Source organism: Linepithema humile, chromosome 4 (assembly GCF_040581485.1).
Source record: "Linepithema humile isolate Giens D197 chromosome 4, Lhum_UNIL_v1.0, whole genome shotgun sequence".
Lineage (NCBI taxonomy): Eukaryota > Metazoa > Arthropoda > Insecta > Hymenoptera > Formicidae > Linepithema > Linepithema humile.
The window spans coordinates 10,613,053-10,637,219 of record NC_090131.1 but is presented as its reverse complement, the minus strand read 5'-3'; the positions used below and the strand labels follow the sequence as shown (position 1 = coordinate 10,637,219).

The 24,167-nt window shown below is 34.1% G+C and overlaps 2 protein-coding genes across 4 annotated transcripts in view; both read left to right on the top strand.

The window, feature by feature from the left end:
• Nucleotides 1-6,185: 6,185 nt before the first annotated feature.
• The window catches only part of LOC136999241 (cingulin-like), a 73,081-nt gene continuing 55,099 nt past the window's right edge, over nt 6,186-24,167 (top strand). Inside the window, exons 1-3 of the mRNA XM_067352820.1 lie at nt 6,186-7,388; nt 7,476-7,534; nt 8,377-8,535. Of these exons, the coding sequence (XP_067208921.1) occupies nt 7,361-7,388; nt 7,476-7,534; nt 8,377-8,535 (246 nt within the window). The 5' untranslated portion in view covers nt 6,186-7,360. The remainder of the gene's footprint in view (nt 7,389-7,475; nt 7,535-8,376; nt 8,536-24,167) is intronic.
• On the top strand, nt 11,879-19,678 carry LOC136999405 (uncharacterized). 3 transcript variants are annotated; one of them, XM_067353379.1, is made up of 2 exons: nt 11,879-18,328; nt 19,142-19,678. In XM_067353379.1, exon 1 carries the CDS (start codon nt 13,475-13,477, stop codon nt 16,139-16,141), a length of 2,667 nt encoding a protein of 888 aa, XP_067209480.1. In that variant the 5' UTR covers nt 11,879-13,474; the 3' UTR covers nt 16,142-18,328; nt 19,142-19,678. The 3 variants fall into 3 exon arrangements, with proteins under 3 accessions (XP_067209480.1, XP_067209479.1, XP_067209481.1); XM_067353378.1 differs by having other exon boundaries at nt 11,879-18,600; XM_067353380.1 differs by having other exon boundaries at nt 16,137-18,328.

Sequence of the window (24,167 nt, the reverse complement as noted above, 5' to 3'; positions counted from 1 at the left end):
CATTTACACGGATCACAAACCGCTCGTGTACGCATTCCGAAAAGATCCTTTGCAGAGCTCACCGCGGCAGACACGGCACTTGGAACTGATCGGGCAGTATTCAACCGACATCAGACACGTGGCGGGAAAGGATAACATCGTAGCAGACACACTATCGAGGACGCAGGCTGTCCAGCAAGCAGTAAACTTTGCAGAGCTCGCAAAATCTCAAAAAGACGACGCCGAAATACAAGCATTACTCAAAGGGAATACGAAGTTGCAGCTTAAAGAAACCGTAATTCCCGGCACAGATATCAAACTGATTTGTGATACATCGACGGGCATCCCACGACCATACGTCACGCAACAATTCCGAAAGCAAATCTTTAAGCATTTGCACGGACTCGCGCACACCGGGATAAAAACCACCGTCAAATTAATCACGCAGCGCTTCGTGTGGACCGGAATAAAAAAGGATTGCCGCAGATGGGCGCAGGCTTGCATTCCCTGCCAGAAATCAAAGGTCCACCGACACACCGTTTCACCAACAGGAAATTACTTGGGGCCTACCAGCAGGTTCCAGCATATACATATGGACATCGTCGGACCTTTGCCTCCATCTCGAGGGAAGAAATACTGCCTCACAATCATTGACAGATTCACACGATGGCCAGAGGCATACCCGATATCCGACATCACCGCAGAAACGATGGCTCGCCTCTTATTTGAAAACTGGATTGCGCGTTTCGGAGCGCCGGCACGAATCACCACGGACCAGGGACGGCAGTTTGAGTCGGAACTATTTAAGCAGTTGGCCAGACTGACCGGATCGCAACACATCCGAACTACCGCATATCACCCGGCAGCCAATGGCATGGTAGAGAGACTACACCGGCAACTCAAAGCGGCTATCAAAAGCCACGAAACAGAAGCATGGACGCAAATTCTTCCAGTCATTTTATTAGGCATCCGCGCCGCAGTAAAAGAGGACATCGGAGCCACACCAGCAGAATTAGTTTTCGGAGAGACTATTCGGATTCCCGGACAATTTTTGGACCAAACCAGTAACGAGCAGCCAACGGACGAGTTTGTCCGTCATTTACAAGAAAAAATGAGCAAACTCCGTCCACACCTGCGACGCCATGGCCACCGCAGCACCTTCGTACACAAGGACCTGGCCACATCGGAAAAAGTTTTCATCAGACACGATTGCCCGACCAGAGCGTTACAGCAACCGTACGACGGACCATTTAACGTTTTAAGCAGAAACGACAAAGTCTACAGGCTATTGGTCAACGGCAAGCCAATCAACGTCTCGATTGACCGATTGAAACCGGCTTACACGTTGGACGACGATGAGCAACCAATCGAACCAACACCAGCCGACCAACCAAAGCCCTCCGCAACCAACAAGACGAGGAGCGGCAGAACTTCTAAACCAACCGTGCGTTTCCAGGCTTAAAAACTGCCAAGGGGGTCCTGTGGCGGCTCACCGCCACACCGCTGCACTGACGCGGTATAATACATCGCGGCGCCGCTACGCGCCGCAGGCCTTCTACCAGTTACAAGCTTGCGGACCCACCGCCAGGTTGCGCAGGCGGTGAAGAACCTTCTCGCGATCAAGCTTCGATCGACGAGATATAAAAGAGCTGCTCCGCAGATCTTTCCTCACTCACTCGCTTCAAGGCGAGCTCTCTCAAGGGCCCTTGAACTGAGTCGTACTCTGCCTCGGCAGAATCTAACAGAGACACATAGTCTCGCAGTTTTTCTCACGCTGCCTCGCAAGGCGCGTAAAAAGAAAACAGAGTCCCAGCATCGGCCGCGCATTTCAACCGAGCGGCCCGCGGATACTCCACTTTCGCCGTCACCTCCTCAGTCTCTAGTGTGGAAATTAATCCCACTAGAGTTCTGCGTCCGGTTGACTCGACCACCAAGGGACACGCTCACTCAAGGCGACATCCGAATTCGGAGACCTCTCTCTCCTCGGTACACGGAGCAATCCGTAATTCCGAGAGCCGAGACGGTTGCCACCACCAGCACATCAGAGACTCGATCCATCGCAGTACAGACTTCACCGCTCAGAGCCTGCTCAGAGAGCAGTTGTCAGACGGAAGACCACTTCCCGAACGGAGTTCCACCAACGCCGGGAAAGGGGCTGCAACGAGCTAACTCAGTTGAACCGTCCTTTTTAGGACCCGTTCAACACACTAAGACGCGGCCGGTAATTTCTTACCGCGCCCGTCAATTTTTCTTTTGATTCTCGGCCTTACACTCTTGCCGAGAAAGCGCCTCTGGCGCACTTAATCAAATCAAACACAAAACTTGTACTTTACTCTACTTCTCTGACGAAGAAAAATAAATCATATTTTTCTAAGAAATTGGTCTCAATCTTTCAACCAAGTCGAACACGATCCTTAGGCCATACGCCTATAATATACATATACAACTTTTGGAAGGTTTAAATATATGCGACGATTTTTTTGAATGGTTTTAATATATACAACAGGTTTCTTTGGAAGATAAAACAACACTTTTGTTTTGGTCGTGAATACTGTTTTGTTTAGATTGTGAAATAATATATACGACAGCTTTTTTGAAAGGTTTATTTATATATGACAGCTTTTTCCGGTAAAAAATTTCTCATATATAATCATGTAGCATTTAATAAAATTATACAATATTTTACATAATTGTGTAAAAATATGTATAATTATACATGACGAAATATAAAACGTTATATATATATGGGGCATTCTTTCTCAACTTTACACCCATGCTGCCCATTTTCTATTTAATCTAAAAATTTTTGAAAAAATCTTAAAATTTACAGAAAAATGTAAGCTTTCCAATGGCGCGTAGCAAAATTATCAAATTCAATTGGATCATACATAAAATTTCAGAAAACCAAAAAAAAAAAATAAAAACGGTAATTATTCAAGTGTAGCGATTATTCATTCGACGTTTTTCTCTTCCAATTAACACTTTCAAGTACTCTGTTTATCTGTGCACTGTCACATGAGTCTAAACTAAAATTGTGGATCCAATATGGCCGCCGAAAATTTAAAAACTTTAAGAAATTAACTGATTTTTATAAAACTTGGTATCAAGGGGTTTTTCGGGTTACTGTATACGAGTCTAAAGTTATCTTTTAAAAATACAAAATGGCGGATCCAATATGGCCACCGAACATTTTGAAAATTTTTAGAAATTAACAAATTTTTCTAATACTTGGTATCAGGGACTTTTTCGGGTTGCTAATAACGAATCTGAAGTCGCATTTCGAAAATTCAAAATGGCGGATCTAATATGGCAACTAAGAATTTGAAAAATTTTTTAAAGTAAGGGAGTTTTATAAAATTTAAGCAGAGAGTTTTACGGCCAGCTAAATACAAATCTTAAGTCGGATTTCGAAAACTGAAAATGTCAGATCTAATATGAAGACCAAAAATATTGAAAATTTAGGAAATTGACAGATTTTTATAAAACTTGATACTAGAGATACCTCTGATTCTGATGTCGCCTGAGCTCTTACCCCCTACTTTTTGAAATCTTGATATGAAAAAGTCGAACTATTACCAGCATTGGAATATCTCTTAATCACCATTTCTTTATTGATTGGGACGAAACAGTGATTTCTCAGAATCTCTGGAACTGGTGTAGCTACATCAAATCGTTTTTTTAAAAATTTTTTTGTCTTTTGATGCTCTTTGTCATTATGACAGTATACTAATACTTTTAGAATTTTTTTGAGCCTAGTCAACAAGTTTCTCGAATGAAAGAATGGCATCGTTCGGTTTACTAAGGAGGCTAGCTCGCATAGCTTCCCTTTTGAACACAGCACCTACACCGTCTGAAGCACCTTTACCATGTGCAGTGGCATGATAGTTCTATTCCGCTGCAACACCAAAATCCTCTTCGTGATGCATTAGATTCATCATCTGATATTTATTTTTAAAATGCTGTTTTGCCCCATCGCTAAAGTAGATTACTCTTCTTAGCTCAGGAATTATTATTTTCAATTCAGGAATCAGCATCTTTTGTACAGTATATACAGCAGCTGCGTCATGAAGTGTACTATCCGACAAAAAAATAAAACTTTTGTATTCAAGTTCTAACTCCTTTTTATATTAACACACGACAGGAAAGACAGTACATTGTGAATTATTAAAATGGAACACCTGCGATGCATCTTGCACAACATACTTGTAATTCTGAGAAAAATCTAATACTGCAAGAACTTCACCTTTTTTTAAATTCTCTTTTCTTTCCTGATAGAATCGAGATTGTTCTTTTGCAATGAAAGAATGAGGTTTTAGAATGATAAATTTGTCACAAAATTCATCGACAAATTCCGACGACGGAAGAATTTGCGTCTGAAGAGTTGATCTGTCAGTTGTTGTCCAGACACTGAACTGTATGTGATGTACCTTTCTCATCTAAGAGTTCTTTCAAATGTTTTTTTAGTTCAATAATACCAGGACATTTACTGCATTTACCAATATAACAATTTTCATCAGTTTTCATTCATTTTTGCACACGATTTGGCGTAAGCAATTTTTATAATCGTGTAAAATCACATTGGAATCTTTAGTAAGATTATTTAAATTGACAGAGTCAATCATCAATTTGCAATTTTGATGTATCGTACAGACACAGACCGAATGCGTATCATTCGCACCAGCAAGTATACAATGTTTTGGTCGGAGTTGGGCAAATTTACTAAAACTAACATGACAGTCAGGATGGCATTTACTATAAATATCATAAAGACCTCTTAAGTCTGAAAGGAGAAGACGTTTCTGAATCAAATCTCTGCCCTCGTCATTTTTTACTGAAACCATATCTTTCATACCTGGCATGATTCTGCTATTTTCGTCACTATTGTAAAAATCTTTAATTCGTGTAACAGTACTTTCCGGCAATGGTTTACCATTCTTAGCAGTTGTTTCTGCTAAAACGCCCTTAGATGCTTTCAATTCTCTAGCTTTTTTTGCAAAATACCTAGAACAGTTCAATTCCCGAGAAATTTGACTTAGACTCCATGCATCTGGTATTACAGTCAAAATCGTCAATCTCTAAGGATCATTAATTTCAAGAGTGGAAAATTTTTCTTTTAATCCACTCAACATATCTTCCAACTCAATCTCTCTTTGTGATTTTATGTTGCATTCAATTCCACTGAAAGATAATGAAGATGCACCGGAAGATACAGAAATATTCTGTTCAGTATCATGAGTACAATTATCAAACGTTTTATCAAGACTCGATGAGACGTGCGTATCTTCATTCATGCGAGGATATTTCATTTTCCTACATGCTGCACAAATTTTAGCATTATCTGGAAATTTTGAGAATAATCGTTTGATAACACTCGAAATGCGTCGAAGATCTTTCCCTTTGTGACCTTCCACATTGTAGGGATTGCAACATCTATCACCGTGTATACTGGACATATTCAAAATCAATTTCTAAGATTCACGATCAAAAATAGTACAGATAATAGAATTTTCTGTAGTATTGTTCTGAGAGCAGTCTTAAAAGAACGGTTAAAAGTAGCTCTGAAAAGAACTGTTCGAAGAAAACCTCAGAGAAACGCTCAAAACACAAAAAAGCCCAGAACCATGGGAATCGGATATACAAATCCAAATATTAAAGCGTTTAGAAATTTACGGAATCACAATAAAACGTTTTTTAACGTTAAAATGTTGTAATGAATGGCGATAATATCGCGGTAGAGAAACTCTCTCGAATGTGTACAAAATGGATTTCACGATCTTATTTTATGAAACTTTTTTGACTAGGCTCAGAAAAAAAATAATGATCCAATTGAATTTGATAATTTTGCCACGCGCCCATGGAGGACTTGAATTTTGTTATAAATTTTAATAGTTTTTCGATAATCTTTAGACCAAATAGGTCGATAAATACGAATTTAATGATGAAATTTTAAAATCTGCATCCCAAATATACTCCTGATACCAAGTTTTATAAAAATCCGTTAACTTCTTAAATTTTTCAATATTTTTGGTGGTCGTATTAGATCCGCCATTTTAAATTTTCAAAATCCGATTTGAGATTTGTATTCAGCATACAGAAAAACTCTTTGGTATTAAGTTTTACAAAAATCCGTTAATTTCTTAAATTTTTGGCGGCTATATTAGATTCGCCATTTTAGTTTAGACTTATGTGACAGTGCACAGATAAACAGAGTACTCGAAAGTGTTAATTGGAAGAGAAAAACGTCGAATGAATAATCGCTACACTTGAATAATTACCGTTTTTATTTTTTTTCGGTTTTCTGAAATTTTAAGTATGATCCAATTGAATTTGATAATTTTGCCACGCGCCATTGGAAAGCTTACATTTTTCTGTAAATTTTAAGATTTTTTTAAAAATTTTTAGATTAAATAGAAAATGGGCAGCATGGGTGTAAAGTTGAGAAAGAATGCCCCATATATATTATGTATTAATAAAAATAAACATTATTTATGTAGTGAAGAAAATGTTATGATTTCCTGAAAGATGCCTAAACAATCCAGCCTATTTCTAATATAAAACGCTCCTGAGCCAGAGCTATCGGCGGCTCGGCCGTCAGCGGCCGGGCAGTAGTGGGGGAACAGGAGACGTCGTCTCGGAAATCGGCCCGAAATGTGCAACTAATTCCGAGCGCTGTTTTATATTATATGTGTATGAAAAAAAGCCCGTATTCAGAACATGTTAGCGCGCTAACGTCATTATAAACATATTCTGAATACGGGCCAAGTGCCCCATCGTTATAAGCATATTTAAATACGAGCCAAGGTCTCTAAAGTGGTTTTCCAGCAAGGGACAGAGGCGACACAAAGTACACAGTGTTCAACACGATGTCTTCTTACAACGACACAACTCGACACAAATATACACAGCTCAAAAGGCTGCTTTCCAGCAAGGGATACAAGTGATAAAAAGCCACCAATGCTTTCGACACAATGCTTTCCTACAACGACATAATTCGACACAAGTATACACAGCTGAAAAGTGGAGTTATACACATGTGTATGTAGTCAGAAACGTTTCCGATTGGCATGATTCCTTTTTTCCTTTATGTTTCCCTAGATGTCTTATTATCAGCAAGGACACAAAAATATTATTCTCTCTGTTGCTCATTGGATATCGAACAAAGATAGAATGACTTGTGTCTGTTGTCGAGAAACCACTTGAATTGAGCTTTGGAATAATACATAACTTCACGTAATCTTATTAAATGAAGAAAGCACTAATTGTTCATTTGTTTCTGCTGTCAAATCGTAGCGTCGAATTTATTATGGTTTTTCGATTTTGCTAATGTCTAATGATATTTTACAGATAAGAATAACATACACATCTAAATTGATTTACCAGAATGAACATTTTCTATATTTTTTATATTAGTAAGTATGAGTCATATAATTAATTATATTGTTGTAATTATTGAATGTTAAATAATGGACACTTCTAACCAAAACGTTGTTTTACAGTCATGTTGATATTTGTGGAATCCTATTATGGACGGATTCATAAAATTCCGATCAATGTAGTAAGTATTAATTTATTTTTGATTAGGTTCAAAGAATTCTGGTTTTTCTGGTAAAACGACATTTTCCAGTTTTATTAATAATATTATATTCAATATAAATTGATTACATAAAATACATTAAATAATAGAACTATTGATATTCAAAGTATATAAACTGATTTTATTTGTACAAATTTTATTTTCTGTTTTTTAAATGTGAAGGTGATAAATGCGCTTGCTACATTTTGTTGTTGCAGTTTTTGATTTTCAGCTTAGTGTATGTGTTCTCACATGAATTATAACTTATGCTTAGCAAGAGATGTGACTTATAGTAGTCTACTTTTATTGTGAATTATGTTTTTATAATTAATTTAGTTAACTGTCTGTCGTTTAATTGTTGAAAATATTTATTAAATTTAGAAAAATATATAAACAAATATACCTTTATGTATTTTATAAAGATATAATTATAATAAGATGACATAAAATTAACACTTTGCCAATCATACGCATATTACGCTTTATTATTAGCACAAATACAAACAAAGTTGAAAAATTGGTTTGACAAAAATATTTTGAGATTTTTGAAACAAAATATATGTTATACTGTAGTTTATGTTTAGAAATATATGTTTGTTTTTTAATAAACTAAAGATTTTTGTATATCAAGTTGTTAAGGTAAATTATTTTTAAATAGAAAAATATCTTCAATCGCGGTTAGCAAGTGTATTAAGACTTAACATTTAAGTATAAAATTATAATAAATATTTTTGTACAAAAGCTTATTATTAAAATTTTATTAATTATTAAATATAAATGACATAATGATTAATAATAACATCGTTTTTCTAAAACAATTATAGAATCAAAGAGATATTCGCCATGCCGGAAATGGAAATTGTCATATTTTACCAAACACGCAAGAGAATGAAAAAGTGAATAACATTGCACAAAAGGCGGCGCAAGAAGCAAAAGCTGCCTCTGAAGCGCAGAATGTCGCTGGTCAGCAAGCAGCACGTCAAGTACTTAATTACATTATATATATTACCTGTTAAAGAAATATAAACATGTTACTAGAAATCCAATCTGTAGTAAAATATCAAAAACTGAAAGAAAACAAAATTTAAATATTCCTGATAATTTATCTATTAATTCTTTTTACACTTTTTTTATTGTATTTTATTCTTCACCCAAAATAAATAAACACAGTGTGTGCGTGTCTGTGCGTTTGCACACTATTAAGATATCTTTTCATGCTGACGCTCAATACTCAATTTCAGTATTAGAAGACATCATGTGACCAAAAGCTCTTGTAACGGTTGGTCATTTTTAGTCATGTGATGTCTTTTAAGGCTGAAATTGAGCGTCAAGCGTCAGCGCGAAAAGGTATCTTTATTCATAAAGAATAAAAAAATCTTTAGCCTTGGACATGTTATATTTTACTTTTTCACAATAAAAATTACAAATTTTATTTTTTATTCTCATGTGTGTTCGTATAAATGTTTTAGATTTTTATATATTTTTTGAATGTGCTTTATATTTATAATAAACTATCCATTATAGGTTATTATAACTTATAGGTTATTACAAGTTACTTACATGTTAATTACTTATAGGTACTTATAGGTTAATTACAGGTTATAACTTATAGTAATTGGTACTATAATAGACTACAGGTCTGAGTACCTAAAACGAGAGAACTAACTACTAACTATATATCTACTTGCAAATATATCCGTAATACATATATCCGTATATACATATATCTGCTTGCAAATAATAACATAATTTTTTATAAAATACATTTTTTAGGTTTATCTTATATAATTATAATATATTGTATTTAATCGTCTATATAATTGTTGTGTTATTAAATAAGAGTATAATAAAATTATGACTATTATTAACTCTTTGTTGGCACACTTACTTTTTGCTATTTAGTTTGACACATAGAGTCTGTAAGAACATTTTTAATGTGCCTTTACCCAAATATCAAGAAATGTGCTAATCCCATGTATATTATATTTCAAAGTCTACAAAAGGTAATAAAATTTAAAATTTGTCATAATTATTATTTAAAAAATGTATTTTTAATATATAAAAACTAGTGTGTTGCTTTTATAAAAAAAGGAGAAAATTTGCAAGTTTAAAGAAAAAATATTCTATATTTACATGAGTAATAATTCAACAATTTAACAATTATGGGATTTTATATTAATGTTGGTAGTATTTAAAAAAATTTTTATTCCGATATTTTAATATTAACAACAAAACTACAAAGGGATAATATGGCTAATTTTAGGGTGATAAAATATATGAGCACCTCAGAGATTAACTGTGTTACATTTTACAGAGATAAACAAGTCACATTTTTTCGAAAATTGAGTTATTGTTATTACAAGATTCTATACTTCAATCTTTACTCAATGGCAAATATTTTTAATAAATATTTTCATTTCAATAAAGATTTTGACTGTATAAAATTAAGTCACACTCACTATGTAAACAGTATTAACTCACATTAAAATCATATTTTGTAATCACACAACTTTATTTTTTGAAATATATTGAAGTTTGATATTATATTTGTGAATACAAAAAAATCTGCAAAACATTATAAGTATTTTACTGAGAGAATATCAAAAACAAAAATTTTTTTAGATTTTTTTCCTGAAAAATTATGTTCATGTGACTTAACAGTTTACCTCTGAGGTAAATATGATTTTTAATGCTTATACAGTATTGTTTTACAATTATTAATTTTATTATTACTAAATCAAAAAGTTTTCTTATCGTACAACTTGTTACAACTATATATTATGTATAATAAAATATTTTTAAAAGTTATTGGAACACATCTTGAACATAATAAAAAAGCGATGTTGGTCATATCTTGATTTCTTACAAATCGAACATAAAAATTGACGGACATAAAAACGTGACACATTTAGTGAAATGAATCTGTTCTTTCCTTTACTTTGTTATAATATTCATAATAATAATTTTTGGCTTTTGCATACTTTCATTTATTATATTGTTACCAGTAAAAAGCTTTCTGCAAAGCATTTAGTATTCATAAAATTTATGCAGCTTAGACAAAATCTAACATTGAAGATTTTTATGGTAATTTTTTTAATAAAACTTATTTTTATCAAGAAACAAGGATTTATAAATTATAAAAGGTTTAAACGATTAATAAGTCAATTAATGAGAAAAGGGCTTAGAGTCACAACAGGATGTTCGTGTTGATTACAATTTATTTTATTAATTAGAATTTGACAAACGTTTCAGTCTGGCTTCAGATCATTTTCAGTGAATCTATTATAACAATCTATCATTCACACGCATTAATTTCTGTCTATAGCAGGCCTCGGAATTATTTCATCTTTTCAGCCGATTCTCGTGGTATACGCCTCCTTTCCTCTCTTCACCGCGCGCGCGGCAGCCGCTAAGATCAGCGCCGCCGAGCGTTAGGAGCGGCGCTATCCGATTAATGTTAAAAAAATTTATTAAAAATATTTTTTTCCTCAATAGCAATAGTACCTCATGGGTGACGTGGAAATCTATTGAAATATTTTCACATAATAAATTTAAAAATAAAAAAAATATTTTTAATAAATTTTTTTAACTTTTAATGATCAAGGGAGAACCCAACATTTATCGGATAGCGCCGCTTCTAACGCTCGGCAGCGCTGGTCCTAGCGGCTGCCGCGCGCGCGGTGAAGAGAGGAAAGGAGGCGTATACCACGAGAATCGGCTGAAAAGATGAAATAATTCCGAGGCCTGGTCTATAGCATAACGCATAATTCGCATTCCCTCCACCGTTATAGTTTTGATGTCTATGCTGAGTAAATGTTGGTCACGTTTCTTATTTTCTATTATAAAATAGATTTATACCGTTGATTTTATTTTGTGTTATAGATAGGTTATTAGCATTTGTGGCAAAATTATTCTTTCATTTGCAGAATTCAGTATTGATTTATCGACTGATTGTGACTGGAAAAGAACTTTCTTGTCAACCTTCCATGGGTTTGCAATGTGTTCTTTGATAATTTTTATTATGTGCAGCTAATTCTTTTCTTTTATTATTATGTTTTATTAGTGAAATTTTTATAATTAATCATAAAATGGAAAATTTTTTTATTTTATATTTGATAATTATTTAATTTAAAAAAAAACTATTTCATTATATTCATATTCATACTAAGTGACCGTTAGAAAAATATTTAAAGTAAATTGCTATTACTTTGCAACGGATAGATAGAATAATATAAATTTATAAAATATAATGATAATTGGGATCGAGAGCCAATGCCAATGATATAAATTAAATGTTGCGTTTTGGAGAGGAAACCCGGCAATTTTATTACATGTCACATTAAAAAAGTATATAAAAATTAAGTAATAAAATAAACATAAATGCTACAAATTTGTCTGGACGTTCAATAATTTATATTTGCAAAGTATTGTCTACCGAAAAAGTACTGATAAGTTAAAAGAATATTCAAAAATGTCTTCAGGGTATTTCTCCATTGATGTTAGAAAGTCCATTTAATAGTTTTCAAAACATTTGAGTTTCTGTACTGATTCCGATGGGCAACACTTCGAAAATATTTATCACTGAGCACTTAGACAGACTGTTTTGTAGCATTTTTTATAATGTTTATTTTAATTATTTAATTATAATATAATATAATATAATTCTTTCATAATACATGTAATAAAAATCACTTTGTTTTGTCCATTTATGTTGCAAAGTAATAACAATTTATTTTAGACATTATTACTTTTCCATTATTGTTGTCATCCTGTATAATTATCATAATAACATACGTTTAGAAAACAAATATATTAATTTTTTATTAGTTTTTCATTAGTTTATTAGTTTTTTATTTTATTTATTGCAGTATTAAATTTTCAACTTTATCAGTTTAATTTTATATCTTATTAATTTACTCGTGCAAACCAAAAAATATTTTCTTAATGTTTTATTTTACATGATTAATGATTGCGTGCGGCTTATATTTTATTTGTTATTGTGCATTGAAGAAGGCCTGATGACAGACAGAATGTTTGTTGTTTCGTATAAGCTGTTTCAATACATGATTTATTGCACTAAAATCTGGCATTTTGGATCTTTACGCTTCTCGTTATTGTTAATTTGATTGTTCAATCATTTGGGAGGGCCCCAACTGCCTACAAATCGATAGCCTACAGTGTCGATAGCCAACGTACGTTTATCCACAATTTTTTCATACACAAAAATTTTTGCCTACAGTTCGATAGCCTACAAGCTCTATTGCGCACGAATATTAAATTGAGAAACGAATGTACGTTAGCACACATGACATTATTGCGCACAAGTCACATAGCACACAAAAATTTTTGCCTGCAGTTCGATAGCCTACAAGCTCTATTGCGCACGAATATTAAATTGAGAAACGAATGTACGTTAGCACACATGACATTATTGCGCACAAGTCACATAGCACACAAAAATTTTTGCCTACAGTTCGATACACTGTAAAAAATTGCCTAAAAATTCAGACACATTTTCTGTCTGAATTTTCAGATTTGGGTGCCTGAAAGTAATTTCAGACAATTTGTCTTAATTATCAGAGTAGTTTCTCTGAAAGTTCAGAATAGTGGCGCGTCTGTCCGAAATATTTAGAATTGGTGTCCGAAAACTTAGACAACATATTTGAAAAAATATGTTGTCTAATTTTTCAGACACCAATGTCTAAAATTTCAGACATGCTGTGGTTTTATAACCCGATGTGTGGATGTTCTCTGCGATTTCTCTGCTTTTTTTTTAAATTTTGATAGCAACGTGTTGATTTTGATGTTTCATGTGTCAAAGCAAATTATTATTTAATTCAAATTTAAATTACTTTTTGGTATACTTTTTGGTCAAAGCAAATTATTATTTAATTCAAATTTAAATTACTTTTTGGTGGAGCCATGTTTAAGTGTTACTTTTGTAATTACGAAGCTCAGAATCTCAAAAGTCACCTGAGGCATCGGAAATGTCATCGTCATCTCACTTCTATCTACCGTTGCGGATATCATAATTGCAAATCAGGATTTTCAACTGAGACTAGCCTCCGCTCTCACCTTATACGATCACACAAAATCTACGTAAGCAGATTAAAAGACAAAAATATCACCTGTGTGTCCAACAATGAAGCAAGATTTGTGTGCACTGTAGAAATATGCAGGAAACAAGTTGACAGTTACAAAGTTTTAGTTAATCATCTTAAAAAGCATATGATTAATGGATTAGAAGTAACTTGCCCTTATAATACTTGCAACAAGAAGTATGATAGAGTAAATTCATTTTCAGGACATTTGACTAAATATCATAAATGTCAGATTTTAATTCCAACTACAGTTGACATGAACATTGACGATGGGTTAGAAGTAAATTCTGAAAACATAGATTATAGAGAGAAAGATGAAGATTTAACAATAACCAAAAATACTAGCGATGAGGATGATAATGATGAAGATTATGATAATCGCGATTCATTCATTAACGCTTTGGCTATCTTCTATCTCAAACTTGAATGTGAATACTTTATTCCGGAAAGTACAATTCAATATATTGTTGAGGAGCTGAAGACTCTAACTGTACATGAGCAGGAAAGGGTTAAGAGGAGTTTAAAAAAGCATTTGCAAAAGGAAGGCATATCTTTCTCACAGGTGAATAAAATTCTAAAAGATGTTTTTTCAGACAATTCATGCTCTACTAAATTTAAAGAACTGCAAACTATTTACTCGCGAAAAGAGTTTTACAAGTCACATTTTCATTTTGTGTGGCCTAAGAAGAAGCCCCTATCAAAAGGTGAATTCTTCCATTTTGTGCCTATTTCAGAGACTTTAAAGGCATTATTTCATGATAAGTCTCTGGATTTCAATATTAGTGCACCTGTACAATATGAGGATGGTCTGTTCAAAGACTTTACAGATGGTAGTGCTTTCAGAACTAGTAAATTTTTCAAAGAGAATCCAAATGGATTGCGTCTAATACTATATCAAGATGGCTTTGAAGTTGTGACACCTATTGGGCCTGCAAAGGGCCATCACGAACTTGTAGGTGTGTATCTTGCCATTGGAAACCTTCCTGATTATGTTCGATTTCAAAAGAATTCCATCTACCTTGTGGCATTGTGCAAAAAGAAAAATTTTGATCATCAAGCTGTATATGGTGAAATAGTGGAGGATTTAAAAATAATTGAGAGTGTTGGGATAAATGTTCCTGGCCATGACACTGTCAAGGGTTCACTTGTCTTTATTACAGGAGACAACTTAGGAAGTCACACATTAGGCGGGTTTGTCGACAACTTTAGTAGATCAATTTACTTCTGCCGATACTGTGATTTGAACAGATATGCATTTTTTGATGAAGATGGTGAATGCAAAACTTTTGAAAGGAGGACGGTTGATTCGTACAGAAACTGTTTAACAAAAGTAAAAGTTAATGCTGAAACGAAGGAAATTACCCCCTACCATGGTATTAAATTCAATTCTGTCTTCAATGATCTGCTATACTACCATGTATGTAATGCTGGTCTCCCACCTTGCTTAGGACATGATTTGATGGAAGGTGTAATCACATATGATGTAGCACTTTTTATTAACTACTTGATTAATCATGGTTGGTTTACACTCAGTGAGTTAAATGAATTGATTGACAACTTCCCGTACTCAAGTGAAGATCGAAGGGATAAACCACTCCACTTGAAATCAAATGCTGAAAAAGTAAGGGGTGGCGCATGGCAGATCTGGACATTTCTGAGATTGTTTCCTTTGATAATAATTAATCATATAGAAGATAAGGACAACGAAGTGTGGCAATGCCTACTTCTGTTGACAGAGATCGTTGAAATTGTGTGTGCACCAGTTTTACATGTCTCACATTTGCCATATTTGCAGACATTAATTCAAAACTATCTCATAACGAGAAGGGAACTTTTCCCTGATGTACCACTCCGTCCTAAGCATCACTACATGTCACACTATCCAGAACTTATTACTATTTATGGACCACTTATAAAAGTATGGACGATGAGATTTGAGAGCAAACATACATTTTTCAAGCGTGCCTTGAGATCATGTCGTAATTTCAAGAATATAACCTACACGCTCAGCACAAAGCACGAATTTCTGCAGTGTCTCTGTAGATCAGGATGTGGCCTGAGGAATGTTGTTAATACATCTGAAATGACAGACTTCCTTGCGCACATGTACTCAGAGAGTTTGCAATATGCAGTATTAAGAGCACATCTTGAAGCTGGTATGCAGGAATGTGTAACAGCAACTGTGAAAGGAACGTTATATAAAAAAGGGAATGTTGTGGCTGTACGGCAAGATAGCTACCAACAAAATGTGATCATGGGTCAAATAAGAATTATACTTTGTGATACTAAACAAAACATATACTTTGTAGTTGAAACTGTAGAAACAAAATTCCGACCACATATAAGAGCATATGAGTTGAGTACACCTACAGGATATGAATGTATTTCATTAAACAAACTTCTGAGTTACTACCCTCTCCATGTATATACTATAAATTTAAAAATATTTGTGAGGATAAAACATGGCTTCGTATGCACAAAGCTGTGAGTTGTAATATTATGATGTTACGTGCATGCAGTGGAATATGTAAATATTTTCATAATTCATTTCTTCATATTTTATATTTAACGCGATTCGTATATTTTAATCAGTTCTCTTGTAGGTACAATACGGAAATAAAGTGATAGTGACATTGGCTTTACTTCTCACACATTGACAGCTATATTATTAGTTTTTTGTTTTTCCATGGACTAGTTGATGTTTTCGTGAAACGCTGAACGTGTAGCAATTTGTTTTCTTGCCGATGATGTGACGTGAGTGAAAGTGAACGAAGAATTTACGAGTTACAAAGGGCTTCATCAATAAATTTCACAAATATCAGGTAATTTATATCATCTGAATATATATACCACCTAATCTAATCTAACCATATTAAAGTGCTTTCCGCAAGAACTGGTATTTAGATAGATAAATATTGCTTATTAATAGAAGAGGATTTAGAACCCATCCTATCTATTTTCATTCTTCATTTTAATAGTATGCCCATTTTCAAGTTAGTGACCAAAGATAGAACACAGCGATTCACTATCTCAGCTAACAATGTGTTTGAATTAAAAGAAAAAGCTATACTTAAACTGCTTTTGGAGGAAGTTCCTGAATTGACATCTGTGAGTGTTAGTTATAGTAATTTTTAACTTATGCATTGTCAAAAGAAATTAATTGTACAAATTGTATCATGTGTTCATCACGCCTCAGATTTACGATGACACAGATGGGGCTGAAATTGATGACGATGATGTGCTGCTGGACATGGCAAACAATACACCAGTAGGCACGTACTTATGTGTGATGGTACTCCCACTGGGAAGTGAGTGGCCTGAGAAAACCAGAATTGATGCTGGTCCTTCAACTGTGATCAACAGTCAGTCTTCAACAGTGGTTAGTACCCCAAATAGTCAAGAAATCGACCATCAGCAAACAACTTTAGGTGAGATTTAAAGTATTACTTTCTTTTTTCAGCTCTCTCTTACGTAGTACGTATGCAAATGATCATGTATCTAGATATCCCCAATTATGTATTTCCTTGCTTATCACTGCATTTACTTTTAACTGTTCAGAACTCAATCTAGATATGTCTCAGAGAGTCCAGCCTCCTATCACAAGGCTTGCCACCATGATCAATGATGCCCTCAAATGTGATGATAAAGCAAAGAAGATCAAGCAGCTAGCTAAATCAAAGTTGGCTGTTTGTAAATTATTGGCAACACACTGCTATAATAATAAGCAATTCGACACTGGGATTATTCGACGATATTGCTGCTCTATTCGTGACAAGGTGAATGAATACGCCTTTCAAGTGTGCATGGGAGGAAATGTTGCTGGAGACAATTTTAATGCTTTTGTCAAATCAGTATATAACATGATTAATTACAAGAAGGATAACACTGAGAAGGACAAAAAAAAACAGGCAGCAGCCAATAGAAAAAAACTTGTGAGAGATGATGCTACTGTTGACGATCCTCCCATGCTCTTTGATGAGTATGGGTGTGCGCAAGGCATGTGGGAGCCTGAAATAGAGAATCCTGTTAATCAAGAAGAGAAGAAGAAGGCTATTATGGAGCATTACATCATTGATGAAATGGCAGAGCAAGTCAAGACTCTACTCCGTGATACTTACGCTTTACAGAGACACTCCATTAATAGAACGAAGACCAAGGAACAGTGGACTGATCTTTTTACTTCATGGCCAGTTATGCTCACTACCTTATTTGTTTATGAGCATGCTTCGCTGCTCCTTGGAAAAAATGTACATTCAGTATGGTTTAAGGCACTTGAAGGCGCCAATTTCTTTGCAGAATTCATGGCCTCGTACTGCGCTGATGAGGAAAAAAAACCATCAAAAGGCTCTCAGTATATGCAAATGCAGAATTTGTTAGAAGAAATGAATACTGCAGCACAAACTGAGCGTTCCAATGAACCAAGTGCAAAAGCAGTAGTTCCTCTTCTCGTAATGTACATGAAAGAGAAGTCCACTGATCTGTTTGTTCTATTGAATGTACATGAACTCTTAAAATTTTATTTAGCAACTTTACTTAAAATAATTTTTGAGCATGATTAATATATTGAAAAACATTTTTTGATAGTTACTTTGTATTTTGCAGAAGATGTGCTCTGAAAACGAGGTCTTGGAGGCTGCCCAAGAACACTGCATGGGCTGTATCATGATTATAAGAGGTAAAGAGTGATAGTGTTTTTACATACATAATTTTGTCCACTTTTATTAATTGTTCTGCATTCCTCTGCATTCCTCTGCATTCCTCCTGCATTCCTCTTGCAGGTCAATCCTTATTTGATTATGCCGCTAAGTGTGATGTTGTGATTCGAGAAGAATTTCAAATCAAAGTGGCAAATATTTTGGAGGGATTCCTAACGGTCTTCCTATGCTATTATGTTTTTGGATTCCGCTATCCTAAATCCATTGATGCCACCTTGCAGTTTATGCAGAGGTATGTGCAGTAATTTAGAAAACCAACACTGGAAAAAATTTTATTGTATTATAAGAAATTCTGATTGATTCTACTGGTACGTTTGTTCAAAAATGGACGAAACAAATTTGTTGTTGGAATTATCAGAAAATTCAGTTAAATTCCATCCTATTTAAATCACTTTAAATTATTTAATATCACTTGTAATCACTTAATATCATTTATAATCACTTTAAATTATTTACTTCTCGTTCTCTGCCATCAGCCTAACTAATATTCCGTAATGGATCTACGACGCGACATAAAACTTTAGCGAGCTCAATTGAGACTGTTCTGACTGCTCTGCGCTATTGCTTCGCGAAAGATCTAATGCGCGCGATTCACGCCGCGAGTAGCGAGGGCGCAGTAGTAGTGTAAATTTTGTTTCGTTTGACTAAAATACGGTTAACCAAAAGAATTTTGTTAATATAATAAAACCATTTTTCTCAGTGAATAAATATTTCACTGTATTAGTGTTTATGTATCTTGAATGACATAGGCATGTGTGATATTTGTGTTTCAGATGTTTCCTTGGCATAAACCCTCAGAAAGGGAGTAAAGCAATGGAATCCACCAAGAAAAACAATGGAATTAATAATAAAGCTGTTAAATTATCCAATGCGCTCCAGGTTTATGAATCGCGGCGTTCCAGATGGGCTCTACTGTAATTACTGTGTTATTAATATATATGTTATTAATATATATATGGGCTCTACTGTAAATACACTGTGTTATTAATATATATGTTTCAAATCTAAATATATATACTATTTACAAAAATTAAAGGAACACTTAATTTTTCTTAAAAAAATAAGCAAAATTTAGGCAGCTGTAACTTAGCATTTATCTAAAGATTATAGATCTAGTTAGTAATCTAAATATATCTGTTTTTAAATGTTCAAATATTCGGACACTTAAATTTGAATTTTTATCCACCTGTCATTAAATCTGAATATTTTTAATTTTAATATCTGAACATTTAAACACTTTTGTCTGAATTTCTAACCAGTTGTATAAATATTTCTTTATCTCGTCTATATATTTAGTTATTTTTGTCTTGATTTCTAGTTAATAGTCTAAATATATCTGTTTTAAATGTTTAAATATTCGGACACTTAAATTTGAATTTTTGTCCACCTGTCATTAAATCTGTTTCTTATTGCTGAACTGGCTGCACTAGTTTAGCAATAAAAAGACAGACCCAATAACAGGTGGATAGAAATTCAAATTTAAATGTCCAAATATTTAGACATTTAAAACAGATATATTTAGACTGTTAACTAGAAATTAAGACAAAAATAACTGAATATATAGACGAGATGAAGAAATATTTATACAACTTGTTAGAAATTCAGACAAAAGTGTTTAAATGTTCAGATATTAAAATTAAAAATATTCAGACAACTGGTTAAAAATTATGACAAAATTGTCTGAATATTCAGACATTGAGATCAAAAATATTCAGACAATTGTGGCTAGAAATTCAGACAACTGTGGCTAGAAATTCAGACAACTGTGGCTAGAAATTCAGACAACTGTGTCCAGAAATTCAGACAACTGTGGCTAGAAATTCAGACAACTGTGTCCAGAAATTCAGACAACCATGGCCAAAAATTTAGACAACTGTGGCTATAAATTTAGACAACTGTGATCAAAAATTCAGACAACTGTGTCCAGAAATTCAGACAACCATGGCCAAAAATTTAGACAACTGTGGCTATAAATTCAGACAACTGTGGCCAGAAATTCAGACAACTGTGGCTAGAAATTAAGACAATATTCTGTCTGAAAATTCAGACAATGTGACTGTAAGAAAACTTCAAACACTTTTGTCTGAATTTTCAGTCAGTAATTTTTTACAGTGTAGCCTAATGGCTCTATTGCGCACACATATAAAATTGAGAGATAAATATACGTTAGTACACAAAAATGTTTACCTACAGTTCGATAGCCTACAAACTCTATTGCGCACAAATATAAAATTGAGGGGAGGATCCCATTTGCCTACAAATTGATTGCCTACAGTACCGATTGCCGACATCCCATTTGTCCACATTTCGTTTGCACACAAAAATGATTGCCTACAGATCGGTTACTTACAAGCTATATTATTATTTAACATACATATGCGATAATACAATATACATATGACTCAAGGAATGATCATTGTAAAAATATGACTTATTTTTATCGCAAGATTGCATACATAAAACAAAATAAAAATGAATTACCTTCCCGAGGTCAATAAAGCTTGTGCCTCTCTAATATGTTTGTCGTGAATTATATTCTGTCGAACTCGTGTTCTCCTGACACTACGTCCTTCTGTTAGTCGCGCAATGTTTATTTCTTGATTAAATCTGTTAATTAAATCTTGGTAATTAAATCTCTTAGATTGTCTGTAAAAAAAGTAAATATATTGTAAAAAAATATTTTATACAAGTATTGTACAAAAGCCATAGCAATACTTACTAAGAAAATTCCAAATGTTGGGATTAACTCCATCCAGTTTCCGAAAAATTGCAAAATGGAAACTTTCAACAAAGTTATTCGCCCGTATAGGAGTACTGAGACCTTATCTTTCAAAGGAAGCCAAGTACGCCTCAAATATACCGTAAATTGTAACACGGCGGGATAGTTCGCCGACATCATATCGGCTTCTTCTTGGATTATTTGCAATCCTTCTTTGAATACTTCTATTGGAGCTAATGGTAAGGCCAAGAACCTTCCTTAGGGCTGTTGCTAATTCCAAAGCTTTCCACCGTCTTAATACGGCCTACACAAAAAATAATATTGAATATAATCTAGTAAGCGAGTTGGAAAAAGCCTCCAAGATTACTAAATACTTCGTTTTCGCTATTATAAAAATTCTATATGCACCTGGTTGAAATGAAACCAGCAGCCAGTTAGTCGCGATTCCGGGAAAATCTGTCTTGCAATTGCCATCGCCGCGCGTTCATAGTCACCCATTACTAACTGCACTTCTTGCAACGCATTAGGTCGCAGCTCCTTTATTTTTCGTCAAATTGCGCTATACACCCCCGTTGTGCGTTTCTCGCACAACACAAAGAGAACAGCTATACCTCAAAATAAATAGATATGTCATTTTATTGATAAGTAAGGAAATTGACAGCTGTTAAGTTAGATTTCCACGATGGAATATTTTCATAAAAATTTTATTTTATAAGAGCCGGTTATTCCAACTTCTTGGTGGGTTAACCCGTCAGTTATTTATTAATAAATATCAGTAATTCTTACTTGATGGTTGGAGTATCGAGTAAAATTACCGCTATTATTATTACCAAGGGATAATTTTATTCGGTATTTATATCACCGAGTAAGGATTACTGATATTTATTAAAATGTAACTGACTGATAACCTACCAAGAAATTGGAAAAAAAGCTCTAACACAGAAATAAGAAATATCAGAAACAGTAATTTATGTGAAATTATTCGTAAAATACATAATGATGTATATACAGGGTGTCCCGCGTAACTTGTCCCACCGGGAACTGGGAGGTAGATGGGATTCAAATAAATATAAAAGTCCTTTACCGTTTTACGATATTCGCAATAATAAACGAGATATTAATTTTTACATTTGGACTAATGAGAGCGTGTCGAGAGAAGCGCTCAAGCCGCTCGAGGTCTAGCCCGGCCTAGTCTATCATACATTGGCTGCTGGAGGCGCGTTTGAGAGGCAAGAGGGGAAACGCGCCGTGGCTCGGCGCCCGACTCACATCTCGCCACACCGTGCCGAGCCGGGCTAGACCTCGAGCGGCTGGAGCGCTTCTCTCAACGCGCTCTGATTAGTCCAAATGTAAAAAGTAATATCTCGTTTATTATTGCAAATATCGTAAAACGGTAAAGGACTTTTATATTTATTTCAATCCCATCTACCTCCCAGTTCCCGGTGGGACAAGTTACGCGGGACACCCTGTATATACATCATTATGTATTTTACGAATAATTTCACATAAATTACTGTTTCTGATATTTCTTATTTCTGTGTTAGAGCTTTTTTTCCAATTTCTTGGTAGGTTATCAGTCAGTTACATTTTAATAAATATCAGTAATCCTTACTCGGTGATATGAATACCGAATAAAATTATCCCTTGGTAATAATAATAGCGGTAATTTTACTCGATACTCCAACTATCAAGTAAAAATTATTGATATTTATTAATAAATAACTGACGGATTAACCCACCAAGAAGTTGGAATAACCGGCTCTTATAAAATAAAATTTTTATGTAAATATTCCATCGTGGAAATCTAACTTAACAACTATCAATTTCCTTACTTATCAATAAAATGACATATCTATTTATTTTAGGGTATAGCTGTTCTCTTTGTGTTGTGCGAGAAACGCACAACGGGGGTGTATAGCGCAATTTGACGAAAAATAAAGGAGCTGCGACCTAATGCGTTGCAAGAAGTGCAGTTAGTAATGGGTGACTATGAACGCGCGGCGATGGCAATTGCAAGACAGATTTTCCCGGAATTGCGACTAACTGGCTGCTGGTTTCATTTCAACCAGGTGCATATAGAATTTTTATAATAGCGAAAACAAAGTATTTAGTAATCTTGGAGGCTTTTTCCAACTCGCTTACTAGATTATATTCAATATTATTTTTTGTGTAGGCCGTATTAAAACGGTGGAAAGCTTTGGAATTAGCAACAGCCCTAAGGAAGGTTCTTGGCCTTACCATTAGCTCCAATAGAAGTATTCAAAGAAGGATTGCAAATAATCCAAGAAGAAGCCGATATGATGTCGGCGAACTATCCCGCCGTGTTACAATTTACGGTATATTTGAGGCGTACTTGGCTTCCTTTGAAAGATAAGGTCTCAATACTCCTATACGGGCGAATAACTTTGTTGAAAGTTTCCATTTTGCAATTTTTCGGAAACTGGATAGAGTTAATCCCAACATTTGGAATTTTCTTAGTAAGTATTGCTATGGCTTTTGTACAATACTTGTATAAAATATTTTTTTACAATATATTTACTTTTTTTACAGACAATCTAAGAGATTTAATTACCGAGATTTAATTAACAGATTTAATCAAGAAATAAACATTGCGCGACTAACAGAAGGACGTAGTGTCAGGAGAACACGAGTTCGACAGAATATAATTCGCGACAAACATATTAGAGAGGCACAAGCTTTATTGACCTCGGGAAGGTAATTCATTTTTATTTTGTTTTATGTATGCAATCTTGCGATAAAAATAAGTCATATTTTTACAATGATCATTCCTTGAGTCATATGTATATCGTATTATTGCATATGTATGTTAAATAATAATATAGTTTGTAGGTAACCGATCTGTAGGCAATCATTTTTGTGTGCAAACAAAATGTGGACAAATGGGATGTCGGCAATCGGTACTGTAGGCAATCAATTTGTAGGCAAATGGGACCCTCCCCTCAATTTTATATTTGTGCGCAATAAAGTTTGTAGGCTATCGAACTGTAGGCAAAAATTTTTGTGTATAAAAAAATTGTGGATAAACGTACATTGGCTATCGACACTGTAGGCTATCGATT

Coding starts and splice junctions, on each gene's coding strand:
- LOC136999405 (XM_067353379.1), top strand. CDS start 13,475: ATGTTTAAGTGTTACTTTTGTAATTACGAAGCTCAGAATCTCAAAAGT.